Source organism: Macaca fascicularis, chromosome 5, assembly GCF_037993035.2.
Source record: "Macaca fascicularis isolate 582-1 chromosome 5, T2T-MFA8v1.1".
NCBI classification, from domain to species: domain Eukaryota; kingdom Metazoa; phylum Chordata; class Mammalia; order Primates; family Cercopithecidae; genus Macaca; species Macaca fascicularis.
In genome coordinates, this window is record NC_088379.1 from 111,444,467 (window position 1) to 111,468,594 (window position 24,128).

Here is a 24,128-nt window from a genome sequence, read left to right on the forward strand (position 1 = left end):
ATATAAACACTGCTACATTATAATGTATAGCAACATTACTTATAATAGCCAACAACCGGGAAAATGCAAATATCTATCAACAAGTGAATGAGTAAGGAAAATACAGTATATCCACACAATGACTACTACTCTTAATAAAAAAACAAACAATTGGTCAATGTAACTATATGGATTAACTTCAAAAGCATAATACTGATAAAAGAAAACCACATTTTATGATTCCATTTGTATGAAAATCTGGAAAAGGCAAAACTATAAACATAGAAAGCCCATCAGTGGTTGTCTGCAACTGACTGTGGAAGCACAGATAGAGTGCACATGGTCACAAGGGAAATTTCAGGGGTGACGTAAGTGTACTAAAACTAGGTGGTTGCATTACTGCATACATTTACTACAACTCATTGTTTGAACTATACATTTAGATGTGTGAATGTTGTGGTTTGTAAAGTTACCTCAACGCAGCTGTTACAAACAAAAGATATATAATAATGTGTTTTATTATTTTCCTACCTAGGTAATTATCTGCAAGAAATTTTCTGAGAAGCTGGTAGAATTTCCATTGCTAGCCTCTTGGTACCAGAGGATTCAGGAAGTGCCAAGAGTAAAAACAGCAGCTTCTAAGTGTGGGATCCAATTTCTCCATTTACCAAAGTTGTTGACAGTCTCAACTGAGCAGCGTCCAAACTTAAGTGAAGTCCCAGGTGTAGAAGAGCACAGCGATCCTTTATTTATAGGAGGACCAAGACCAACCATGGCCAAGTTAATGGTACTTAATTGTGTTATTAACATTTTCTTTCAAAAATTCTATATGATAATGTTGCTGAGCATTCTGCTCAAACTTGTACATTTGTTGACATTTTTTTTTTATAAATTTTATTTGTAGCTTTCTTACTTCATTCTTTGCCAGTTAATATTTCTGCTACTTTTTTCATTTATGTGAAGTATACTAAATTTAAAACTTTTAGTATTATGTATTTTTGGAGCCAAGTAAGTCACAATATATACTTTTAAAAAGCATTTTTCTCAAAACTTTTTTTTTTTCTTTTAATATTCAGGATATTGACCAAGGTAGCATCATACCTGGTCAAGTGTACTATTTTAACATAATCTTTTTCTGTTGTAAAGTTTTGGTCTCAGCCTTTTTTAGTTTGGATAATGATTTCAAGTTAAAGAAATATAAAGATGAGGCTGGACATAGTAGCTTACACCTGTGATGCCAGCACTTTGAGAGGCTGAGGCAGGCCTATCACTTGAGGTCAGGAGTTCGAGACCAGTCTGGGCAACATGGCAAAACCCTGTCTCTACTAAAATTACAAAAATTAGCTGCGTGTGGTGGCATGTGCCTGTCGTCCCAGCTATTCAGGAGGCTGAGGCACCAGAATAGCTTGAACTTGGGAGGGTGGAGGTTACAGTGAGCCGAGATTGTGCCACTGTACTCCAGCCTGGGCGACAAAGTGAGACTCTTACCTCGGGAAAAAAAAAAAAAGAAAAGAAATATAAAGATTAATATCTCAATTTACTTTCCAAGGTTTTATTTAAATTTGTAATTTTGGAATTCTTCTAATTTTATTTTTACTTTAATCTTTGATTTTAATGTTTTTGTTATATAACAAGCCTGGGCGACAGAGTTAGACCCTGTTTCAAAAACAGAAAAAGCATATGCTTTATTTTTTTCTCACTGGGGCATAGTTTGTTTTCAGTAGTACTAATTGTAAAGTTTTCAACAATGGGCTTTCCTTTCCCTAACATTTGAAATGATCTGCAAAAATATTTTTGCTTTTAATAGGTGATGTGAAGATTTATTTGAATAGAAAATTCATGAAGTAATTTAAGTTATCCATCGAGTTGCACTGGAAAAATATTTTATTTCCCTATTTGGGTTAGGAAGTAATTGAGTTCTGTAGTTAACAGAGTTTACTGATTTAGAAATGGACAGGAAGACTTTGGTAAGGATACCAATTCCTTAACTCTTCATCTAAGCTCTGTGGCCTATTGATTAAGTAATGAAACATGATTATATAGTTGATTTTAGAAGTTATTGAGGCATGTCTAGATTTTGATGTGTCTTGATTATATGACTACACTGCCAAGGGACCTCTGGTTCACCTCTTGAGTGGATATGCAACTTCTTTTGGAAATGATGAAATGATGAAAATATCTTAAAATAGATAGTGGCAATGGTTGAATTGTGAATATTCTAAAAACCACTGAATTGGATGCTTTAAAAGGAGAAATTGTGTGGTATTATATATAAATTATATCTCAATATAGTTGTGTTTTTTAAAAGACCCTAAGGTAAGAATGAGTTTAGTGAAATGAGAAATAGCAAGAAAGTCAGTGTGGCTAGACTGAAGGAGATAGAAGACAGGTAGATGATGTCAGAGAGATGTGTTTATCTTTCTGGAGGCAAATGAGTGCACAGGGCTTGTAGACCAATAACCATATCTCTAGCCCTAATGAAAGATTCTTTGTACTATCTCCTTTGGGACGCAAATTCAGCTAGTTTTTGTAATGGAAAGTAATCTCATAAACTGATACAAAGCATTTAATGCTGGAATTTCAGAGATTTTTTATTTGAATAGGTTATTCCTAAAGATAAAAGTAACTGAGCCATGGAGATATCTAAACATAGATATAGATGTAGATGTAGATATAGATATAGATATAGATATAGATATAGATATACACTGTGGACTATGGACCTGGAATGTGATTGGAAGGGATCTGTGAATCCATGTGTATGCCATGCCACTGTACATAGATGAAATAAACAAATGTACAGCTTCTAAGACAGAGAAGGATCCTGCAATTTTTTTAATATATTGAAAAGTGGTTCTAATTCTTGAAAATATTGGGAACTATTTGGTTAAACCGGAGAAATTTTTCTCTAGTGACATTAAAGACGCTTCTAAAAGACTAGTATGAGTGGTGTTTTGGGGTATGTGTTAAAGTGGTAGCTTTTAGGCTGTGGTGGTTTTCATATATGTAAACGGAGACCTTGATGGACATATGCAGAGTTCTTTATTATTTCTATGTGGATTGTTTTTGATAACATTTTCATCTTCAGCTGAACTTTCTCTTTGATATCCAATATATTTCTAGGTAGCTTATTACTTCTATGGATCTTCTAGTAATAATTTTAAAATAGCATTACTTTTTTTTTAAATTTATTTATTATTATTATACTTTAAGTTGTAGGGTACATGTGCATAACGTGCAGGTTTGTTACATATGTATACTTGTGCCATGTTGGTGTGCTGCACCCATCAACTCGTCATTTACATCAGTTATAACTCCCAATGCAATCCCTCCCCCCTCCCCATGATAGGCCCCGGTGTGTGATGTTCCCCTTCCCGAGTCCAAGTGATCTCATTGTTCAGTTCCCACCTATGAGGGAGAACATGCGGTGTTTGGTTTTCTGTTCTTGTGATAGTTTGCTAAGAATGATGGTTTCCAGCTGCATCCATGTCCCTACAAAGGACACAAACTCATCCTTTTTTATGGCTGCATAGTATTCCATGGTGTATATGTGCCACATTTTCTTAATCCAGTCTGTCACTGATGGACATTTGGGTTGATTCCAAGTCTTTGCTATTGTGAATAGTGCTGCAATAAACATACGTGTGCATGTGTCTTTATAGCAGCATAATTTATAATCCCTTGGGTATATACCCAGTAATGGGATGGCTGGGTCATATGGTACATCTAGTTCTAGATCTTTGAGGAATCGCCATACTGTTTTCCATAATGGTTGAACTAGTTTACAATCCCACCAACAGTGTAAAAGTGTTCCTATTTCTCCACATCCTCTCCAACACCTGTTGTTTCCTGACTTTTTAATGATCGCCATTCTAACTGGTGTGAGATGGTATCTCATTGTGGTTTTGATTTGCATTTCTCTGATGGCCAGTGATGATGAGCATTTTTTCATGTGTCTGTTGGCTGTATGAATGTCTTCTTTTGCGAAATGTCTGTTCATATCCTTTGCCCACTTTTTGATGGGGTTGTTTGTTTTTTTCTTGTAAATTTGTTTGAGTTCTTTGTAGGTTCTGGATATTAGCCCTTTGTCAGACGAGTAGATTGCAAAAATTTTCTCCCATTCTGTAGGTTGCCTGTTCACTCTGATGGTAGTTTCTTTTGCTGTGCAGAAGCTCTTTAGTTTAATGAGATCCCATTTGTCAATTTTGGCTTTTGCTGCCGTTGCTTTTGGTGTTTTAGACATGAAGTCTTTGCCCATGCCTATGTCCTGAATGGTACTACCTAGGTTTTCCTCTAGGATTTTTATGGTATTAGGTCTAACATTTAAGTCTCTAATCCATCTTGAATTAATTTTCGTATAAGGAGTAAGGAAAGGATCCCGTTTCAGCTTTCTACTTATGGCTAGCCAATTTTCCCAGCACCATTTATTAAATAGGGAATCCTTTCCCCATTTCTTGTTTCTCTCAGGTTTGTCAAAGATCTTATTTTTTATCTCAATATAAAAAAATAGGATAGTGTGATGTCAAAATACTCAACACACTGTATTTTTATTTAATTAAAATATGTACTTTTGGGAATAGCTGATGATTATTACTATTTATCCGCCTCCTTACCAATATAGAAATATAATTTTTAGCCTTCAAGAATATAATAAGACTATATTAATTCCTTAATTTAGAAAAATGCTGTTTCCTTTTCTAGGAAAAGGGCATTGAAGTGATGTTTTCTCCCCACCCTTGCCCTACTTGGACTGTTGATTGGAATGTTCTCCCTGCAGCAGTCAGCCCAAAGGAAGGTGAGTTTTCTTTTCTCTTTAAGTTTTATTCATAATTTGGATACTGTCTTCAGATCTGTCTAATAATTCTGTAAATCTCCCTTTGGCTTTATCTAACATTCTGATTACACTATCAGTTGAGTTTTCATTTTATTTTTATTATGAAAATTATGTATACACACACACCACTTAGATTTAATATTTCTCACATTTTTCTACATTTGTTTTATTTGTTACTGTTTTTTCTTTGCTGACATATTTTGAAAAAAAAAATTCCAGGTAACATGTCATACGTTAGGACTCATATTTTAAAAATACTGATATCTTAAATAATCACAATGCCATTATCATACCTAATAAAAATTAACAAACTTTAATGATCATCTAATGCCCAATTTATAATCCATTTTCTCCAATTGTTTAAAATATTGTTGAGAAATATTGTTTTATTGTTTGGTTTTAACTTGAGTGATTATATTTTTCTTTGCTGGAGATTATATTTGGTTTGTTTTTGTTTCTTCTTTATAATTTTTCAAACATAGTTATTTTATATTTTATATTTGTTATTTCTAATAGATAATCATTATTTTATATTTTGTACTTGTTATTTCTAATACTTAATGTTCATAGAGGTATAATTCTGCTGTTTGTTTTTTCTGTTGACTTTATTTCTGGTACCTTATTTTCCTGTGAGTTTTGTAATTTTAGACTGTGAATTCATTTGGGGTTACCTCAATCTGTGGTGTCTTGTGGGACTTGGATTAAGGATAAATTCCCACAGAAAGGGATTATATTTGCTTATACGTACTACGACTTAAGACCACTTAGCATTGGTTTTTCAGCTTCAAATTTCTTTAAAAAATGTTTAAATTTAATTATATTTATTATTTTTTCATTGACACATAATTGTGCATATTTATGGGGAACAATGTGATATTTTGATACATGTATGCAATGCGTAATGATCAAATTAGTATAATTAGCATATTCATCATCTCAGACATTTATCATTTCTTTGTGTTAGGAACAGTTGAAATCTGCTCTTCCAGCTATTTGAACTGTTATTAATTATAGTCACCAAACAGTGCTGTAGAACCCAGGAACTTATTTTTCTTATCTAGCTGTAATTTTATATCCATTAACCAACGTCTGTCCTTTCCAGGCTCTAGTAACCACTATTTTACTCTCTAATTCTTTAAGACCAACTTTTTTTACCTTCCAAATATAAGTGAGAACATGTGATATTTGTCTTTCTGTGCCTGGTTTATTTTATTTAGCATAATGTCCTCTAAGCTCATCCGTGTTGCTGTGAATGACAAGATTTATTTCATTTTTATGACTGGATAGTACTCCATCATATATATGTACCATATTTTCTTTATCTCTTCTTCTGTTGATGGACACTTAGGTTGATTCCGTATCTTGGCTATTGTGAATAGTACTGCAATAAACATGTAAATGTAGATGTCTCTTCACTATACTGATTTCTTTTCTTTTGGATATATATCCAGCAGTGGAATTGCTAGATCCTATAATAGTTCTAATTTCATTTTTGAGAAAAGTCCATACTGTGTTTCATAATGGCTGTACTAGTTTATATTCCTACCAACAGTATATAAGAGTTTCCCTTTCTTTGCATCCTCACCATGTTATTTTTTGACTTTTTAATAATAGACATTCTAACTGGGATGAGAAGATATTGTGGGTTTGATTTGCATTTTCCTGATGACTACTTATTTATTTTTGCTATTTAGTTGTTTGAATTCCCTGTGTATTCAGGATATTAATCTTTTGTTGGATGAATAGTTTGCAAATATTTTTTCTCTTTCTGCTGATTGTCTCTTCACTTTGTTGATTGTTTCCTTTGCTTATATAGGTTTTTAGTTTAATATAATTCTATTTGTCTATTTTTGCTTTTGTTGTCTATGCTTTTATGGTCTTATTCATAAAAACTTGCCCAGTCCAATGTCTAGAAGCATTCTCCTTATATTTTCTTCTAGTAGTTTTATAGTTTTGGGTCTTACATTTAAGTCTTTAATCCATTTTGAGTGGATTTTGGTATATGATGAAAGATAAGGTCTACTTTTATTCTTCTACATATGGATGTCCAGTTTTTCTAGTACCATTTATTGAAAAGACTGTCCTTTCCCCAGTGAATGTCCTTGACACCTCTGTAAAACATGAGTTTGGCTATAAATGAGTAGAGATACACTTTGGATATTTGTCCTCTGTAAATCTCAAGTTGAAATTTGAACCCAAATGTTGAAAATGGGATCTCAAGGCAGGTGTTTGGTTCCTGGGAGCAGATTCCTTATGATTGGCTTTGTGACATCCTCATGGTAATGTGTGAGTTCTCATTCTTAATTCCCATGATAACTGGTTGTTGAAAAAAGCCTGGTATCTCCTCTACTCTCTCTTTCTCGCTCCCCTTTGCTATGTGATGCCTGCTCCCCTTTGCCTTCTGCCATGAGTGGAAGCTTCTTCCTAAGACCCTCATCAGAATCAGATGCTGACCCTATGCTTCTTATACAGCCTGCAGAACTGTGAACCAAATAAACCTCTTTTCTTTATAAATTACTCAGCCCCAGATATTCCTTTATAGCAATATACAAATGGACAAAGACAAGTGGATTCATTTCTGGTTCTCTATTCTGTTCCCGTGGTCTATGTGTCTGTTTTTAATGCCAGTACCACAGTATTTTGGTTATTATAACTTTGCAGTATATTTGAAAATTAGGTTGTATGAGGCCTTCAGCTTTGTTCCTTTTGCTCAGGATTGCTTTGGCTATTCAGACTCTTCTGTGGTTATACATGAATTTTAGGATTTTTTTTCTATTTTTGTGAGGATTGTCATTAATATTTTCATAGAGATTATACTGAATCTGTAGATCACTTTTGGTACTATGATCATTTTTATAATGCATGAACATGGATGTCTTTTTTGTGTGTATCCTCTTCAATTTCTTTTATCAGTGTTTTATAGTTTTTCTCTAAAAGTCTTTCACTTCTTTAAATTCATTGTTTTTTTTTTTCTCTCGTTTGTCTTGTTTGTTGTTCCTGTATACAGATGCTACAGAATTTTATATGTTGATTTTGTATCCTGCAGTTTGGCTGAGATTCTTTATCAGTTCTAAGTGTTTCTTGGTAGAGCTTTTTGGTAGGTTTTTCTATATATAAGATTGTGTCATCTGCAAATAGGGACAGTTTGACTTCTTCCTTGCCAATTTGGATGCCCTTTATTTCTCATGCCTAATCGTTCGGGCTAGGACTTAGTAGGATTCAGTATGGTGAATAAGAGTGGTGAGAATGGGCATCCTTGTCTTGTTCCAATTCTTAGAAGAAAAGCTTTCAGTTTTCCCCATTCAGTATGATGTTAGCTATGGGTTTGACATATGACCTTTATTATGTTGAGGCATGTTCCTTTTATACCCAGTTTGTTGAGAGTTTTTACTACAAAGGATGTTGAATTTTATCAACTGCATTTGGTGTATCTATTGAGATAATCACATAAGTTTTGTCCCTCATTCTGTTGATATAATGTATCTGATTTATGGATTTGCATATGTTGAATTATCCTTGTATTCCTGGGATAAATTCCACTTGATCATGGTAATGAGTGTTGTAGTGTGCTGTTGGATTTTCTTTTGCTAGTATTTTGTTGAGGATTTTTGCATCACTCTTTATCAGGGATATTGGCCTATAGTTTTCTTTTTCTGTTGTATAATTTTCTCTTTTTCTGTTGTATTCTTGTCTAGTTTTTGTATCATGGTAGCGCTAGCCTCATAGAATGAGTTTTGAGTAATTCCCTCCTCTTCAATTTTCTGGAAGAGTTTGAGAAGAACTGGTATTAGATCTTCTTTGAATGTTTGGTATAATTCAGTTGTGAAGTCATCAAGTCCTAAGCTTTTCTTTGATGGGAGACTTTTTATTACTAATTCCATCTTGTTACTCATAATCGGTCTATTTCTAGGAGGTAGGACACTGCTTCAGCGTAGGCACTGGGAAGACATGACTGCAGTTGGTGGCCAAGGTACTGTTTTTCCAAGAGACTGTGTACTTTTTCAGCTCACACACAGAGGGGCATGACTGCTCTTGTTGGTCAAAGCCCCATTTACCTGGGATGTCTTGTGTTGCTTCAGTTCTGGTCCAAAGAGGCACAGTGTAGCAAAGACTGGGAGAGATTTTTAGAACAGCTCTTTCAGGCCATCATTTTCCTTAGAGGCAGTGTGCAGCTTCGGCTCAGTCCCCTAAGAGCAGGTGCATACATGACTGAGGGATGGAACGATTCTGCCTGAACACCATTTCTCCAGGAATGAGTGCGCAGCTTCAGCTCTAGCTGTGAGTGGGGACTAGGAGGAGTGCATGAAGCAGCTCCACTACTGCTTGAGCCCACAGGGAGTGGTATAAGAGCTGGTCACAGCTAGGCTCGGGGATGTCAGGGCACTGGGCAAGAGTGGTTTGGCAGCAGCTTAGCCTCAGAGATGAAGGGATATTGTGGGTACTCGCCTCCGAGCAACACTCCAACAGTAGTTCCAGTTTGAAGATGGCATTGTGCAGTAGCCACATAGGCCCCAGGGTGCAAGGCATAGTGTCAGCTCCTTCTCTGTGGGAAGACGGCTATGTGGACTATAGGCAGCTCCCTCAGCTGGACTTCAGTACACCGATCAACACTTTGAACAACTATAGTCCTCACTACTGGAGTGAGGACTATAGTTTTGCTTGCCTTTTGCTAGCCTTTCCCCATGGGGAGAAGTTCCTCCTAATTCCCATCTGATCCCTGCTGGGGAATGGGGTGGTGGAGACCAGGTGTTTCCTTCAGTTCTCTGTATGGCTATCCTGAGTTCCTGTGTTCGCCTGCGTTTCTGTTACTTCTTTGATGTACTCCAGCACTCTCCTTTAGTCATTTTCATTGTGATGTAGTTATTTATTAGTTGTTTAGGCTGTTTTTGTGGTGGGGGTATGGGAGGCTCGGGCATATGGAGTGTTAGGGGCTTCTTAAGCACAGATTCTTTAAACATTTTTTCATCTAAAACTGAGACTTAAAAAGACAAGTTACCTTTTATCATCTTCCTTTGTTGTTGGGTAGAACTTTTTTCATGTGTCTTTTCAGAGGGAATATAGCTTTTGAAGGTTTCTGCTTTCAGGTAGTGATATTTGTTCCAACTCTCCATCATGCTGGGATAAAGGACTGGCCTCTTTTTGTCCTACTGTTAAAGTCTGGGTCCCTATTATTAGCAAATACCCTCAGAGCAGCCATAGTGTCAGTTCAAGACTTATTATACAGATTTTCAGCAATCCCCCCAACTTTTTACCCCCTCACGTTCTTAAAGCCCTATAAATTTTCCTTATTCTGAGAAACCCACCTAGGCATGTAAAGGATGCTTGTTTAATTTTAAATACCATTTTAGGTGTTTTTTAGATAGAGAATTCTTTAGAATAGCTCAATTTCTTCAATTATTCACTTATTCTTTAGTTTTATATTTAGCCATATATAACTTTTAATTTTTAATCCTCTTTGAAGTAGTTGCCTTCCCTTTTCATATTCTTTTTTTCTGTGATACTACCTAATATTGCCTGTATCTCACGGGTCAATTCTATTCTGCTAATCAAGGAAATAATTTAGAATTCTCTCAGTATGGAAGAAGATCATGTTGGAGAATTAATATTTCTGCCCCAAAGATATTTTATAAAAACAAAATTGTTTTTACTGTTTTTAAATAAATATATTTGAAAATTATATATATGTATATTTGAAAATTAGGTTGTATGAGGCCTTCAGCTTTGTTCCTTTTGCTCAGGATTGCTTTGGCTATTCCGACTCTTCTGTGGTTATACATGAATTTGTCATAATACTGTGACAAATAAAATTGAATTTTTGGTCTTTTATTAATTGTATACAGAGGTAGTAAATAATTTGTTAGTGTTTTAATTTTATATATTTTCTGATATTTCAAAAATTTAAATGTTTTTATGGTACTTACAATTGATTTTTGACTGTACACACTTAAGTTATAATATTGATTTTGAACAAGCTAAACTTAGAATTTACTAAGCGTAAAAATCCAATTTTCATTAATATTTATGTTTATCAAGAAATGAAAACAGAGTTTTCTAAATGCCACATGTTTTGCTTTATCCATAATTTATTTACTTGGAGCCAAAATAATATTTTCACTTATTAGTATGAGCAAACAATTACATCAGCTACGAACTGAAGGAGATCTCACATTAAACATTCATGACTGGTCGTTTTTCTGGTTAGAAGTTAATATCTAACAGAGTTCATGGAATATATTACTCATTGTATCCCTATAATTGGATCATCTTGTTTTCATAATATTATGACAAAGAAGCAACTCTAATAGCAGGGCTATAGGGTTTACTCACATTACATTCACTGTTTCTTAAAAGGTTTATAGTCTGTTAAAGTAAGGCAGAATTGTGGCATTTTAAGTTTGTTGTTTTCAGTTCTGGTAATTTCAAACATTGCATGATAATAGGATCTTTGTGAAATAAAACTATGTAGGGGTGTGAAGGATCACTATGAAAACACTCTTAAGATGTATGTTTCTGTACTGTCAGGAGAAATCTCTAATACAACCTGTATTATAGTAAGATTTTATTGGTACTTGGTTCATTTGGGTGTCCCAACGACTGACTCCTCATACTGAATTCATTGAATTACATCAAGATTTGGGTGCATATTATAATAACCATTCTTTTTACTAATAAATGCTGTATTAATCCTCATGATAGAAGCTATTTTTTTTAGGCCTATCCAATCTGCCATCCTCTGCTCTTACCCATTTCTCTCCCCATATCTTATCTACCATCCCTTGAACTTTTTACTGTTTCTTTTATACAACCTATATTTACTATTTACATGTCTTTCCTTTTTTCTTCCAGCCTTGAATATTATTCTTTCCACTCCCCTTGCTGGTTGAAATTATACTTGCCTTTTAAGGATCAATTCAAATGCTGTTTCCTTCATTAAGTCTTCTTTATGGAGTCAACCTGCCTGAAATTTAGTTAACTACCTAGCTAGATAACCCATGGCCAGATACTCATCTTCTCTGTGCCTTGGTTGCCTCATCTGTGGAATGGAGATAATAGTGTATACCTTATGGAGTTGTTGGTACAGTCAATGCATTAATATGGAAAGCAATTAGCACAGTGCCTACGAAAATTGTGAATGTTAAATATTTGCTCATATGGAAGTCACATTAATTACTACCTCTTGATATCCTGTTAGTGCTTTCTCTTTTTTGTTGTTTTTACTTTTTTTTACTTCTTAGAGACGTGGTCTCACTCCGTCACCCAGACTGAAGTGCGGTGGCTCAATGATAGCTCATTGCAGCCTCTAACTATTGAGTGCAAGCAATCCTCCCACCTTACCTTCCCGATTAGCTAGGACTACAGGTGCATGCCACCACACCTGGCTAATTTTTCAGTTTTGTGTAGAGACAGAGGTCTCACTGTGTTGCCTAGGCTGGACCTTTTGTAATTTCTTTCTTTTTTCTTTTTTTTTTTTTTGAGAGAGTCTTGCTCTGTCGCCCAGGCTAGAGTGCAGTGGGCAATCTCGGCTCACTGTAAGCTCTGCCTCCCGGTTTCACACCATTCTCCTGCCTCAGCCTCCAGAGTAGCTGGGACTACAGGCGCCCACCACCACACCCGCTAATTTTTTTGTATTTTTAGTAGAGACGGGGTTTCACCATGTTAGCCAGGATGGTCTTGATCTCCTGACCTTGTGATCCACCCGCCTTGGCCTCCCAAAGTGCTGGGATTACAGGCATGAGCCACCGTGCCCGGTGTAATTTCTTATACTTCATATTTGTATTTATATTATGCTTCTGTTACACTGTAATTATTTATGTGCATGTTTTTCTTCTTCAATAGACTGTGAACTCTTTGAATGTAGGACTCCTTGAGCTACTCAATTATTTTTTATTAAACTGAATGACTTGAAACTACAGATTCTTTTTTTAAACGTCCCAAATTTCTGCTTTATCTAGGAAAGTCTTTAACTTCTTTTATCTCATGTAGATTTCAAAGGCTGAAATAATTGAGATTTTTTAGTTTCAAGAAAAGAGAACTGAGAATTTAATGTACATTATATATATATATTTTGTTGTTGTTGTTGTTGTTGTTGTTGTTGTTGTTGTTGTTGAGATGGAGTCTCGCTGTGTCGCCTGGGCTGGAGTGCAGTGGCGCGATCTCGACTCACTGCAAGCTCCACCTCCTGGGTTCACGCCGTTCTCCTGCCTCAGCCTCCTGAGTAGCTGGGACTACAGGCACCCACCACCACGCCCGACTAATGTTTTGTATTTTTAGTAGAGACGGGGTTTCACCGTGTTAGCCAGGATGGTCTGGTTGTCCTGACCTCGTGATCCGCCCACCTCGGCCTCCCAAAATGCTGGGATTACAGGCGTGAACCACCGCGCCCAGCCTATTATTGTATTTTTAATAGACTGGGAGTAGGTTGCAGACATTGTTCACTTTGACTCCTAAATGCTTAAATATTTCCTAAAAACAGGACATTTCTTTTTTGTTTTGTTTTTGAGATGGAGTCTGGCTCTGTCGCCCAGGCTGGAGTGCAGTGGCGCGATCTTGGCTCACTGCAAGCTCTGCCTCCCATGTTCACGCCGTTCTCCTAACTCAGCCTCCGGAGTAGCTGGGACTGTAGGCCGCCACCACCCCGCGTGGCTAATTTTTTTTTTTTTTTTTTTTTTTTTTGCATTTTTAGTAGAGATGGGGTTTCACCGTGTTAGCCAGGATGGTCTCGATCTCCTGACTTCGTGATCCGCCCGCGTCGGGCTCCAACGTGTTGGGATTATAGGTGTGAGCCACCGCGCCCAGCCGAAACAGGACATTCTTTTACATCTTTATAGTATAGTTATCAAACAGGATCTTTAATTTAGTACACATTATTATGTAACCTATAGTCTGGCAGATTTTGGCACGTTTAGTTGCATTAAGGTGAAACAGTTTACAGCCTGTGTCTTTAATAACATGGTCATTTTTGGAATAGTTCAGGCCATATTTTTATAGAATGTCTCTCAATTTGGATTTGTCTGATTTTCCTCATGAGTAGATTCAAGTTATGCATTTTGGGCAGGAATATCATAGATGCAATGTTTTATTCTTCTCAGTGCAGCCTATCAGGAGGCACATTATGTCAGTTTGCACACAGTGCTATTTGGTTAAGCTTTATTGAATTAATAAGTAATTTGTAGAGAGATACTTTGAGACTATGTAATAACTTGTTTTTTTTTCAACCTTGCACTCACTAGTTTATAGTCATTGGATGCTTCTTGCCTATGATAGTTACAAAATGGTGATTTTCAACTGTCATCCTTCTATATTTATTAGTTGCCACTCTTCTGTAAGAAAGTTTTTTTCTCCACTTTTTATTTCCTTATTTACCATCAGTATCAACTCATAAGTTTTTATTTTATTAAGTGACTTATAATTCAACACTATTATTATTAGTTTTAATGCTCAAGTTGTCCCAGGTTGTGAGTGGCAACCTGACTTTTGATCCCTTGGAAATGCCCCCAATCATTCTATGGTGACTTCCTTAATTTCTGGCATAACGACATATTACAGGTTTATCTTGTCATTTACCTGCCCCAGCCCTAGAGTCAGCTGTTTCTCGAAGGAGTCCTGGATCCCTTTACTAGAGAAGGGCATTTAGAAATTAAGATTAGAGCACTAGGTGTGCTCATTGTTAATGAACTGTTATAGCTTCTAGGTCATCTCAGTAGGGACCTGTATGTATAGATCTATTAGGAAATAGATGTATGCATACATTCAGGTACACATACGTATACAACTATACACATCAATGTCTACTGATATATCTATATCTTTTATCCATCTATCTATATATATGTATACTAAAAATCGTGAGTTTATACAGATACATCTAATTCAAATCTAATAATACAGGATTCTTCCTGCTTTTTCCGAATTCAGTATCTGTATCTGCCTTTTCCAACAGTAAAAATAATAGCCCTTAACATCATTATTGCATTTGCTCATTTTGTCAGTCTCTCAATATATGAACAGTAGTTTCAGAATTACTATACCCACATCTGTGTGAAAAATATACCTACTGAGTTGAATTCCAGATGGTTTACCTTTATTTTCATCTTTGAAGTGAGATATATACTCAAAGTTCTCATGCAGATTCTTGTGCTATTCTATACAAAATGAATTTTATAAAGTAAAGAATGAAAGGTTTTAGTTAGTATTAATCATGTTCCCTAACACAAAGAGATTTGGCTGTGATCATCAATATTCAACTAATAGTCTTCTACTTCACTGAGAACATCCAGGCTATTGCATACTCTTTTACTATTTGGCCTCAAATACCTGTGTGATTTCCTTCTCTGTGTGATGAATGAGGGTAAATACTGTTTGAGCCTGAGGACTCCTTTGTTAAGTCCAGAGTCACCCTCTGTTTTTGCCTGGTGAATTTTTGTCCTCTGAGTATAAAAGAGGGTTATGGTCTTTTGCCTTAAGACCTAGAACAGAGCTGGCCTAAGCCACTTAATCCATGTATTATTTCACTGTGGCCCTCTCTGTTCTCCAGTAGTTCTTAGGTAGGTGGTTCCTATATTAGAGGTTGCTACTTGCTCATAATAACTATATCAATCATATAGGAGGGAGGATAGTCAGAAGCATGACCTTACATAAGATAAAGAAGACAAGAAGGTGCTTAGGTGTTGTTCCAGTTATAATCTCTTTTATTCACACATTCGATGTCTTAGAAATATGGCCCCATTAAATGTACCTGAGAACTTAATTTTGCTTTTAAGCTACATGAAAGTACCATCTTCTAGGGAGAGTAATATGGGGAGAGTGCATAAAAACCTTAAACATTACCACCCATTCACCCTCATCCCTTGTCCCCTACTTTAGAGTACAACTGACCCTTGAACATCATGGGGGTTAGGGTCGCTGAATCCCCATGCAGTTAAAAATGTGCATGTAACTTTTGACTCCCCAAAAACTTAATAGCCTATTGTTGACTGGAAGCCTCACCAATAACCTAAACAGTTGATTAACACGTATTTTATATGTTATATGTATTATAATAAAGTAAGCTTGAGAAAAGGTGATAAAAATCATAAGGAAGAGAAAATATATTTACTATTTATTAGGTGGAAATGAATCATCATCAAGGTGTACGTTCTCATCATCTTCATTTTAGGTAAGTTAAGGATGAGGAGGAAGTGGAGGGGCTGGTCTTGCAGTCTCGGGGATAGCCGAGCAGTTCAACTGTCGGTCAAGTGTATGTACTTCTCAGCTGAGATAAAAGGAAAAAATTTAATGCCAGAGTTTTATCAGAAGGAGATATTATAGTGTCTTCTTTCTAGAGGGCTTTAAAGCTAGCAGATGACATTGCTTGGGATAATAAAATATGAAATCTTAGAACAAGAATTATGAACTGGTATATTCTAACTCTTTATGTAGATCACTGATTGAATTGATGTTTCTAGGAAAAATGAAATTCTTTAATTCTAGTGGCAGATTATCCTCTTAGTAGTGAGATATTCTTATCAACCTTTATGTATAGTTATTATTGTTGACTAAAGTTTTAAATGTAAAGACTTATCCTTATGAGGATCATTTATATAAATACTCTGGTTTTTTCCCATTTATTTTCTGTAAAATATTTGGGGTTGAAAAGAATGAACTGACACTTAACATTAGGAAAAAATATAAAACAAGATAGTGATGTATAACTAATAAAAATTGACTTCAATAAAAAGTCTGTGTGCCATAGTCCCTACTCCTTTGTTGTGTGTTTCTATAAACCAACAGCAGCACCCCTTCTTTCTTCTCCCAGCAGAAGTGATTTGGGGAAGCAAGGGAAGAGTGTGGTCAAGGTCTTTGGAAAGAGGTGAATACAAGGTGAAGAATGAAAGGGCTAAAGGCAGCCTTTTCCCCTATTATTGATTCTTAACTAGGTTCTTACCAACCCTTGAGTATATGGTAAATATGTAGGCACATTATTTATTGCTATTCTTGCCAGAAGGCAAGGGATGCTAAAAGTTCACCAAAGAATGGTCTCATCCACAATGTCAGTAATGCCGTCCTTTGCGGGGAATCCGAAACGCAAAAGCTTTTTCTAAGGCTGGTAGGCAGGACATCCAGATTTGCTTTGTCCTAAATCATTACTTTTCAAACTAGGATATCTATCAGAATCGTTTGAAAGTCTTGTTAAAACAGATTGCAGGGCTCTACCCCACAGTTTCTCTTACAGGTCTAGGGTAGAGCCCTAGAATTGCATTTCTAAGAAATATCTCTGTGATACTGCTTCTGCTGCTTTGGAAACCACACCATGTGAAGTATTACCCTAGGGAATCAATATAATGCATGCACTGGCTGCTTGATTTCACTCTTTGCCACCCAAATAACATGAATAGTATCAAACCTGTCCAAATATTTCTTTACAACTTATTCTGTTTTTAGCAAAGAGTAAGTCATGTATAAGGACTTGTGCATACCTCTGTGCCATTCGCTAACTACAAGAATGTCTATTTTAGACCAATTGTACTGACAAATATAAGTGGAAGTAAAAGTATCCTAATACTGTAAATAAAAATAATGGTCTATTTTAAGAAAATTTTATTTCTGAAATACTCATCTTGCGTTCTTATTATTTCTACTTTACCACACTAGATGAGACTCAAAACTAGCACATTTGTTTTCTTACTCTTAAAAAATTATCCAGTTAGACAGGATAAACTTTTTGTTGTTGTTGTTGTTGTTGTTTATATTATATAACTTTAGATTTTAAGGCTATTACGTTTTGAACTTTTTGGCATTTAAAATACTAAAAGTGGCCAGGCATGGTAGCTCACGCATGTAATCCCAGCACTTTGGGAAGCTGAGGCAGGTGGATCACTTGAGGTCAGGAGTTCAAGACCAGCCTGTCCAATAAGATAAAATGCTGTCTCAGCCTAAAATACAAAAATTAGCTGTGTGTGGTGGTACGTGCCTGTGGTCCCAGCTACTTGGGAGGCTGAGGTGAGAGAATTTCTTGAACCTGGGAGGTAGAGGTTGGGGTGAGTCAAGATCATGCCACTGTATTCCAGCCTGGGCGACAGAGTGAGACTCCATCTCAAGAAGAAAAAAAAAATACTAAAAGAATATCAATAGTATGAGATCAAAGAGGTGATTTTTGTTTTGTTTTGTTTTGTTTTTTCACTTTCTGGGAAAAATGTTCCTAACTTAAATGTTTTTCATTTCTCTAAGTTATATTTAGCTGTGAAATTCAAAACCTGCCCATATTTGACTCAGAACTCTACCAATTTTTGAGTATTTTCTCTTCTATTAAGAGTGAAATTCTCAATGCGAATTTTGTTGCTTTGTCAAAATATTTTTTAAAGTATTTAAACTTATTTTTAATCTGAAATTAAGTGCTTCTAAATAATTCTATATATAAATATGGGCACAATTTATATTAAATGGTTTAACATATAACAAGATTGGCAAGAACGTGGTTTTTATCTGCTTAATAATACTCTTTGGATTTAGTGCAAAAACATTAATGTGTATCAATTATAGAAATTGAAATAGATATATATTACATATGATATGTATTATATATATGAGTGATATATATAGCCATGTGTTAAATTCATTATTTTTCTGGTAGAAAGTTAGAGAAGTCAGCCAGAGTAATAGGAAAAAGAATTTAAACTGGCAAAGCAATGGATAAAATTTTATTGGGCAAAATTATCCCAGTTATGACATTAAGCATTCCTTATATTAACATTTTTTTTTTAAATAGAATAATTATTCTTGGCAATTAAGAGGTGTTACTGTTGATAGGAATATTTTGCAATAGGTTTGAATGAAAACCATAACTCATTTGGTGAACTTCTAAAAATAAAAAAGTAATGTACCACATAATCTTTATTGGTGAGGAACATAACAAGGAAGTAGAGAGCTAGTAGAAAGGTACCGTTATTTATCAGTGTTACAGTCTTCTTATGAAACATTAAAAGGTTTAATAAGAAAAAAAAACCATGTAAAATGCACAATTTTATAATTGTTTGATAATAATATATTTTATTATTTAAATTTTAAAAGATTCTTAAAAATTTCACATGAAGTGACACAAAAAATAATTTAATTAAATTCTCCTGAAATGTATCTGTAGGTACAACATAATTTTTATCAAAATCTGAAGACTTTTTGTGGCTGTAGACAAGCTTATTCTAAATTTTATATGGAAAAAACAATTTGAAAAAGAACAACAGAATCACTCTAGTCAGTGTTAAGACTTACTACATAGCTATAGTAATTGGAGAGATAGACATATAGAACAATAAAACAATAAAACAGAATAGAGGAGCATAAAAGGTATAAAAGCAACTCAATGGAAGAAGGATAGTCTTTTCAATAACCATTGCTCTACAATTGGACATCCATAGGCAAAAAAAAAAAAAAAAAAAAATACAAAAAACAAAAAACTCTACCTAAATTGCACACCTTATATAAAAGTTAACCCAAAATAGATCATGGAATTAAATATAAAATTTTAAACTATAAAGCTTTAGAAGAAAATATACACAAAATGCTTTGGGACCTAAGCAAAGAGTAAGCAATATGTTCTTATATGTGACACCAAGAGCATGATCTATTTTATAAAAATTGATAAATGGGACTTCATCAAAATTAAAAACCTTTGCCCTGCCAAAGACTATTAAAAGAATGATAATCCAGCCTGGGTGACAGAGCGAGACTCCGTCTCAAAAAAAAAAAAAAAAAAAAAAAAAAAGAATGATAAAACAAGCTATAGACTGGAAGAAAATATTTGCAAACCACAAATATTCACAAATTCGACAAAGAACTTGGATCAAGAATATATAAAGAGTTCTCAAATCTCAACAGTTAAACAAATAAATAAAAGTCCAATTATAAAATGGGCAAAAGACATGAACAGACATTTCACCAAAGAGCATATAAGATGGCACATGCATATATGAAAATTTCTTCTCTTTTCGCAATTAATATGAGGAAAATGTAAATTTAAACTATAATGAGATATTATCTCATTATAGAATGACATTATCAGAATGTCTAGAATTGAAAAGTAACAACACTGAATGCTGACAAGGATGCAGAGAAACTGGATCATGCATACATTGCTGGTAGGAATGTAAAATGGTACAGCCACTCTAGAAAATAGTTTGTCAGTTTCTTACAAAACTGAACATGCAACTACCATAAGACTCAGTAATTGCACTTTTGGGGATTCATTCCAGAGAAATAACAACTTATATTAACATGAAAATCTGCACAAGAATGTTTATAGCAATATTATTCTTCGTGGCCCCCTAACTGGAAATAACCCAAATATCGTTCAATAGGTGAATGATTCTGGTATATCTGTGCAATGGAATACTATTCAGCAATAAAAAAGAATGGACTATTAATACTTGCAACAAGTTGGATGGATCTCAAGGGCATTGTGCTTAATGAAAAAAAAAGTCTGAAAAGGTTACCTATACTGTATGTTTGCCTTTATATAACATTATCAAAATGATAAAACTAAAAAGATGGAGAATAGATTAATATTTGACAGGGATCAAGAATGGCAGTAGCAAGGTGCCCCCTTGTGGAGAGGGGTTTGTTACACAACTTTATACATGGAATCAAGTTGCATAAAAGGATACGTATACTGACAAGTGCGTACATGTAAAAACTTGTGAGAACTAAGGTCTGTAGTTAACAGTATTGTACTAATAATGATTTCCTAGTTTTGTTATTGTACTAAAATTATTTAAGGTGTCACCATTGGAGAAGCTGGGTAAGGAGTTCATGGGAGTCTTATACTATTATTGCAACTCCCTGTGAGTCTATAAACGTTTCAAAATAAAAAAGTTAAAAATAATTTAAGCAGAAATATTTGGAAAAATCAGGAAAATTAAGAATATTGAAATACTTCTCAGCTCACCTTTTTTCAAACAGAAAAATTGGGGAGATGGTGTAAATCAAATGATAGTTTAATACAAGACAAGAGCTGCAAAGACATCTGAATATATTTTCTTTGTAATTAATAGCAATGCAGTACTAGTATACACAGGTAAGCTTTGACTTTTACCTTTGACAGACAGTCAGACTTAACAAGTTGCTATTCCTAAACTCACAGAGAAATGGATAAAGTCAAATTGACGTAGCATAATTTGAGTTTCTTTATCAACATTTTTTCACAACAGTGATTAATATAGTCTAGGAGTGGTTCAATAATTAAGCCTGGCTGATAGTTTACCCTAGGCTCCCTGAAAACTTCAAGGATGTTATGGTGTTACAGATGTTATGTTCATGGAGAAGGAGAAGTAGGGGAAATTCTTTCATACTGAAAGCTTAATAGTATCCAATTTCAATTATACATTTCCATTCAAAAAACTGAAAACTGAAACTAAGTATCTTATTTTGACTGTAAAAATGACTGAGTGAATGAGATCGTTTTGAACTTTAAGTTTAGCTTAGATATGTAGAGGGCACAGTTGTATAACATTATACTGTTACCTAAATCCCATGGAACTACTTTGCTGTAAGCAAGGCCTGAAAGAGTAGCAAGATTAAATTCAAGTTTTATACTTTAGAGTCCTCAACAAAAATAGGCACATGCCCTGTATCTAACATAGAGACAGCAATTCTTTAGCTAGGACAGCATTGGTAAAATGGGCTCACAGCTTTAGTGCCTCATTGCCACATATTGTATGGCTCACTGGGTTTCTCTCTCTCTTTTTCTTTTTTGAGCCATGAAGCCCGATTGTCTTCTTAGGAAAATACAATGCTTTTTTTTTGTTTGTTTTTTTGTTTTTTTGTTTTAAGTATACTAACTGTAGCATGTGATTAAAAGAGAAAAGTTAAAAGTCTTTTTTCTTCTTGGAGTTAGATTTGCTGTAATTCTTCTCAGTATTATGTTATGCTTTGTCCTCTTCTGTAGGGTTAGACTTCAAGAACCCTATTTATAGACCATGTTTTTAAGTACTTTACAGAGACCATAATGACTGATTATCAGTAAAGGTTTTAATGGCCAATACCAAGGGTATATTACATACAATCTTCTAGAAGTATTGCTTTTTAAAACAAAATACAGTTATTTGATGTGAGGAAACATCTATGTGATCATACAAATTTATCTGAGGTTTATTTTATTTAGGTCATATGTAGGGTATAAAAACTGGGATTTTTTTTGTCTATGGGAAATGAACAAATTGAATGTTTATTGAATAATCAAGGAGATTTGGGTTTGGTTTTGACTTCACTAAGTTGTTTGTCATAGCACTACGCAAGTTTGAAAATTATCGTGGTTTATTTTAGAGATATTATGAGTTTATTAGTAAGAAACTTCAAATTATCCATTCAAAGGTATACTTAAGTATTAATAGTACTTACTATTTTTAAGTATTAATATGTTTCAGAGATCATTTTGCTTCAAAGGTTAAAACAGGATTTATGTGAATAATGAAATGCTTGTTTCTGAAAACCTTTACCAGCCAAGGGTTTAATTCTCTCTTCAGTTAGTATTGAAATGTAGTTGTGTGGGGCCATTTTAATTTAGCAAGGCAAGACTTCCTGGTGAATTTATCTGGAGCAATTCCCAGTTCTACTATGTTTATAGCAGCATCTGCATTATCTTAGGGTAGAAATATGTACCCACTTCAAGATAAGACTTTTCCTAAGCACTTTATATTTTTTTCTTTATGAGTTTTTCCATTGATCACAAATCCTGGATGCCATAATAAAAGGCTGTGGTGTTTTAGAATGAGGCAGCTTTAGATGAAAATTTGTAAATATTTGACATAAATTATTAATGGGTACACTTTTAGCAAGAAACCACTTTAAGTAGAACAAAACTTACTGTTGAGAGTCATCCAGAAGCAATGAGGGACAGGAAAGAACGTTTTCTCTAAAACAAAGATAGTTGCAATAAAGCATTTAGTTCCAGCTTTCAGCATGATTTCTAATAAAGATAAAAGAATGCACAATGGCAAACATTCACAGAGTTATTTGTAGCTATATATAAATTATACATGCAGTTGGATGTATTCATGAACCAACCTGGGATTAAAAATATTTGAAAAAAATCCGCATCTGTACTGAACATGTACAGACTTTTTTCTTGTCATGATGCCCTAAATAATACAGTAGAACTATTTACATAGCATTTACATTGTATTAGGTATTACAAGTAATCTAGAGATGACAGTATATGGGAGGATGTGCATAGGTTATGTACAGATATTATGCCGTTTGTATCAGGGACTTGAGCATTCATAGATTTTAGTATCTGTGGGAGGTCATAGAATCAATCCTTAACTGATATTGATGGATGACTGTAATTTATACATAAACTATACATACCTGCTCTGAAAACCCTGAAGTTTATTTCTGTTTATAATTAATGAGAAACTGGCTCTTTATTAATTCCATTTTGTACATTTGCAAAAAGGCATTTTCTTGAATAATTTATCTCTTGTATTACCTTTCCAGAATTCTTTTAAATATCTCACAGTAATATTGTTTTTAAGCTTAAAAATTTTTGACATTGCTAAACTTTCCAGAATTTTTTTTTAAATCCTAATGCTTATAGGAGTTGGAGGGAAAACTAATGATGTGGATCCCTGTTTTTCTGCTAATGGGAACTAATTAGTACTGTTCATTACAATTGAAATTGGCATTCTCTGTGCTATTCCAGACAGTTATGATAAATATCAGCTCAACTATACAAGGAACTATTTTATTCCATGCTTTGAACCAGCTCCTCTTAGCACCCAAGCCCATTCATTATTTTTATTTAATTAGGCCAACTCACATTGGAGAGATACCTGAAGCAAAGAAATTTCCTTAATAGCTATGTAATTACAATAGCTCACAGGCACTTAAACAGTACAGTTGTCTAAGATTGAATCATCAGAAGAAGGGGAAAAAAGTTATCCTTAACTATAGGGCAAAAATGTAGTCATAAATAGACAACCATCATTATTTAAATGTCATAAATATACAATATTAGTAATCCATAGTATAATGTTTATAGATGTGAATTTTGTATGCTTATTTGGGGAACATTGTTAAATGTATTTTTATGTTGAAATTTGTAGTCACATTTGAAAGTTGACTGTATTCTGTACACAAAAATGCAAACATATGCTTCCTAGGAAAAAATAGAAATTTTGCATATGATTACACAGCAAGTATTTTCTAAAACTAGGGCAAAGTCTTAATTCCCAGGACAACTCCTTATCTTAAAAACAAATTATTTTATATGAAAGTTTTACTCTGACTTGTCTGTTGAAATGAGAAAGCAAACGTATTTTTGTGGCAGTGTGCACTCTAATAAGCA

At 34.4% G+C, this 24,128-nt stretch overlaps 1 protein-coding gene across 4 annotated transcripts in view; it reads left to right on the forward strand.

Moving 5' to 3' along the window:
• Positions 1-24,128, forward strand: part of GSTCD (glutathione S-transferase C-terminal domain containing) — a 132,599-nt gene that overhangs the window by 17,754 nt on the left and 90,717 nt on the right. For all 4 annotated transcript variants that reach the window (XM_005555611.5, XM_005555610.4, XM_074040259.1 and 1 more), the window contains 2 exons: positions 515-766; positions 4,681-4,774. In XM_005555611.5, coding sequence (XP_005555668.3) covers positions 515-766; positions 4,681-4,774 — 346 coding nt within the window. The remainder of the gene's footprint in view (positions 1-514; positions 767-4,680; positions 4,775-24,128) is intronic.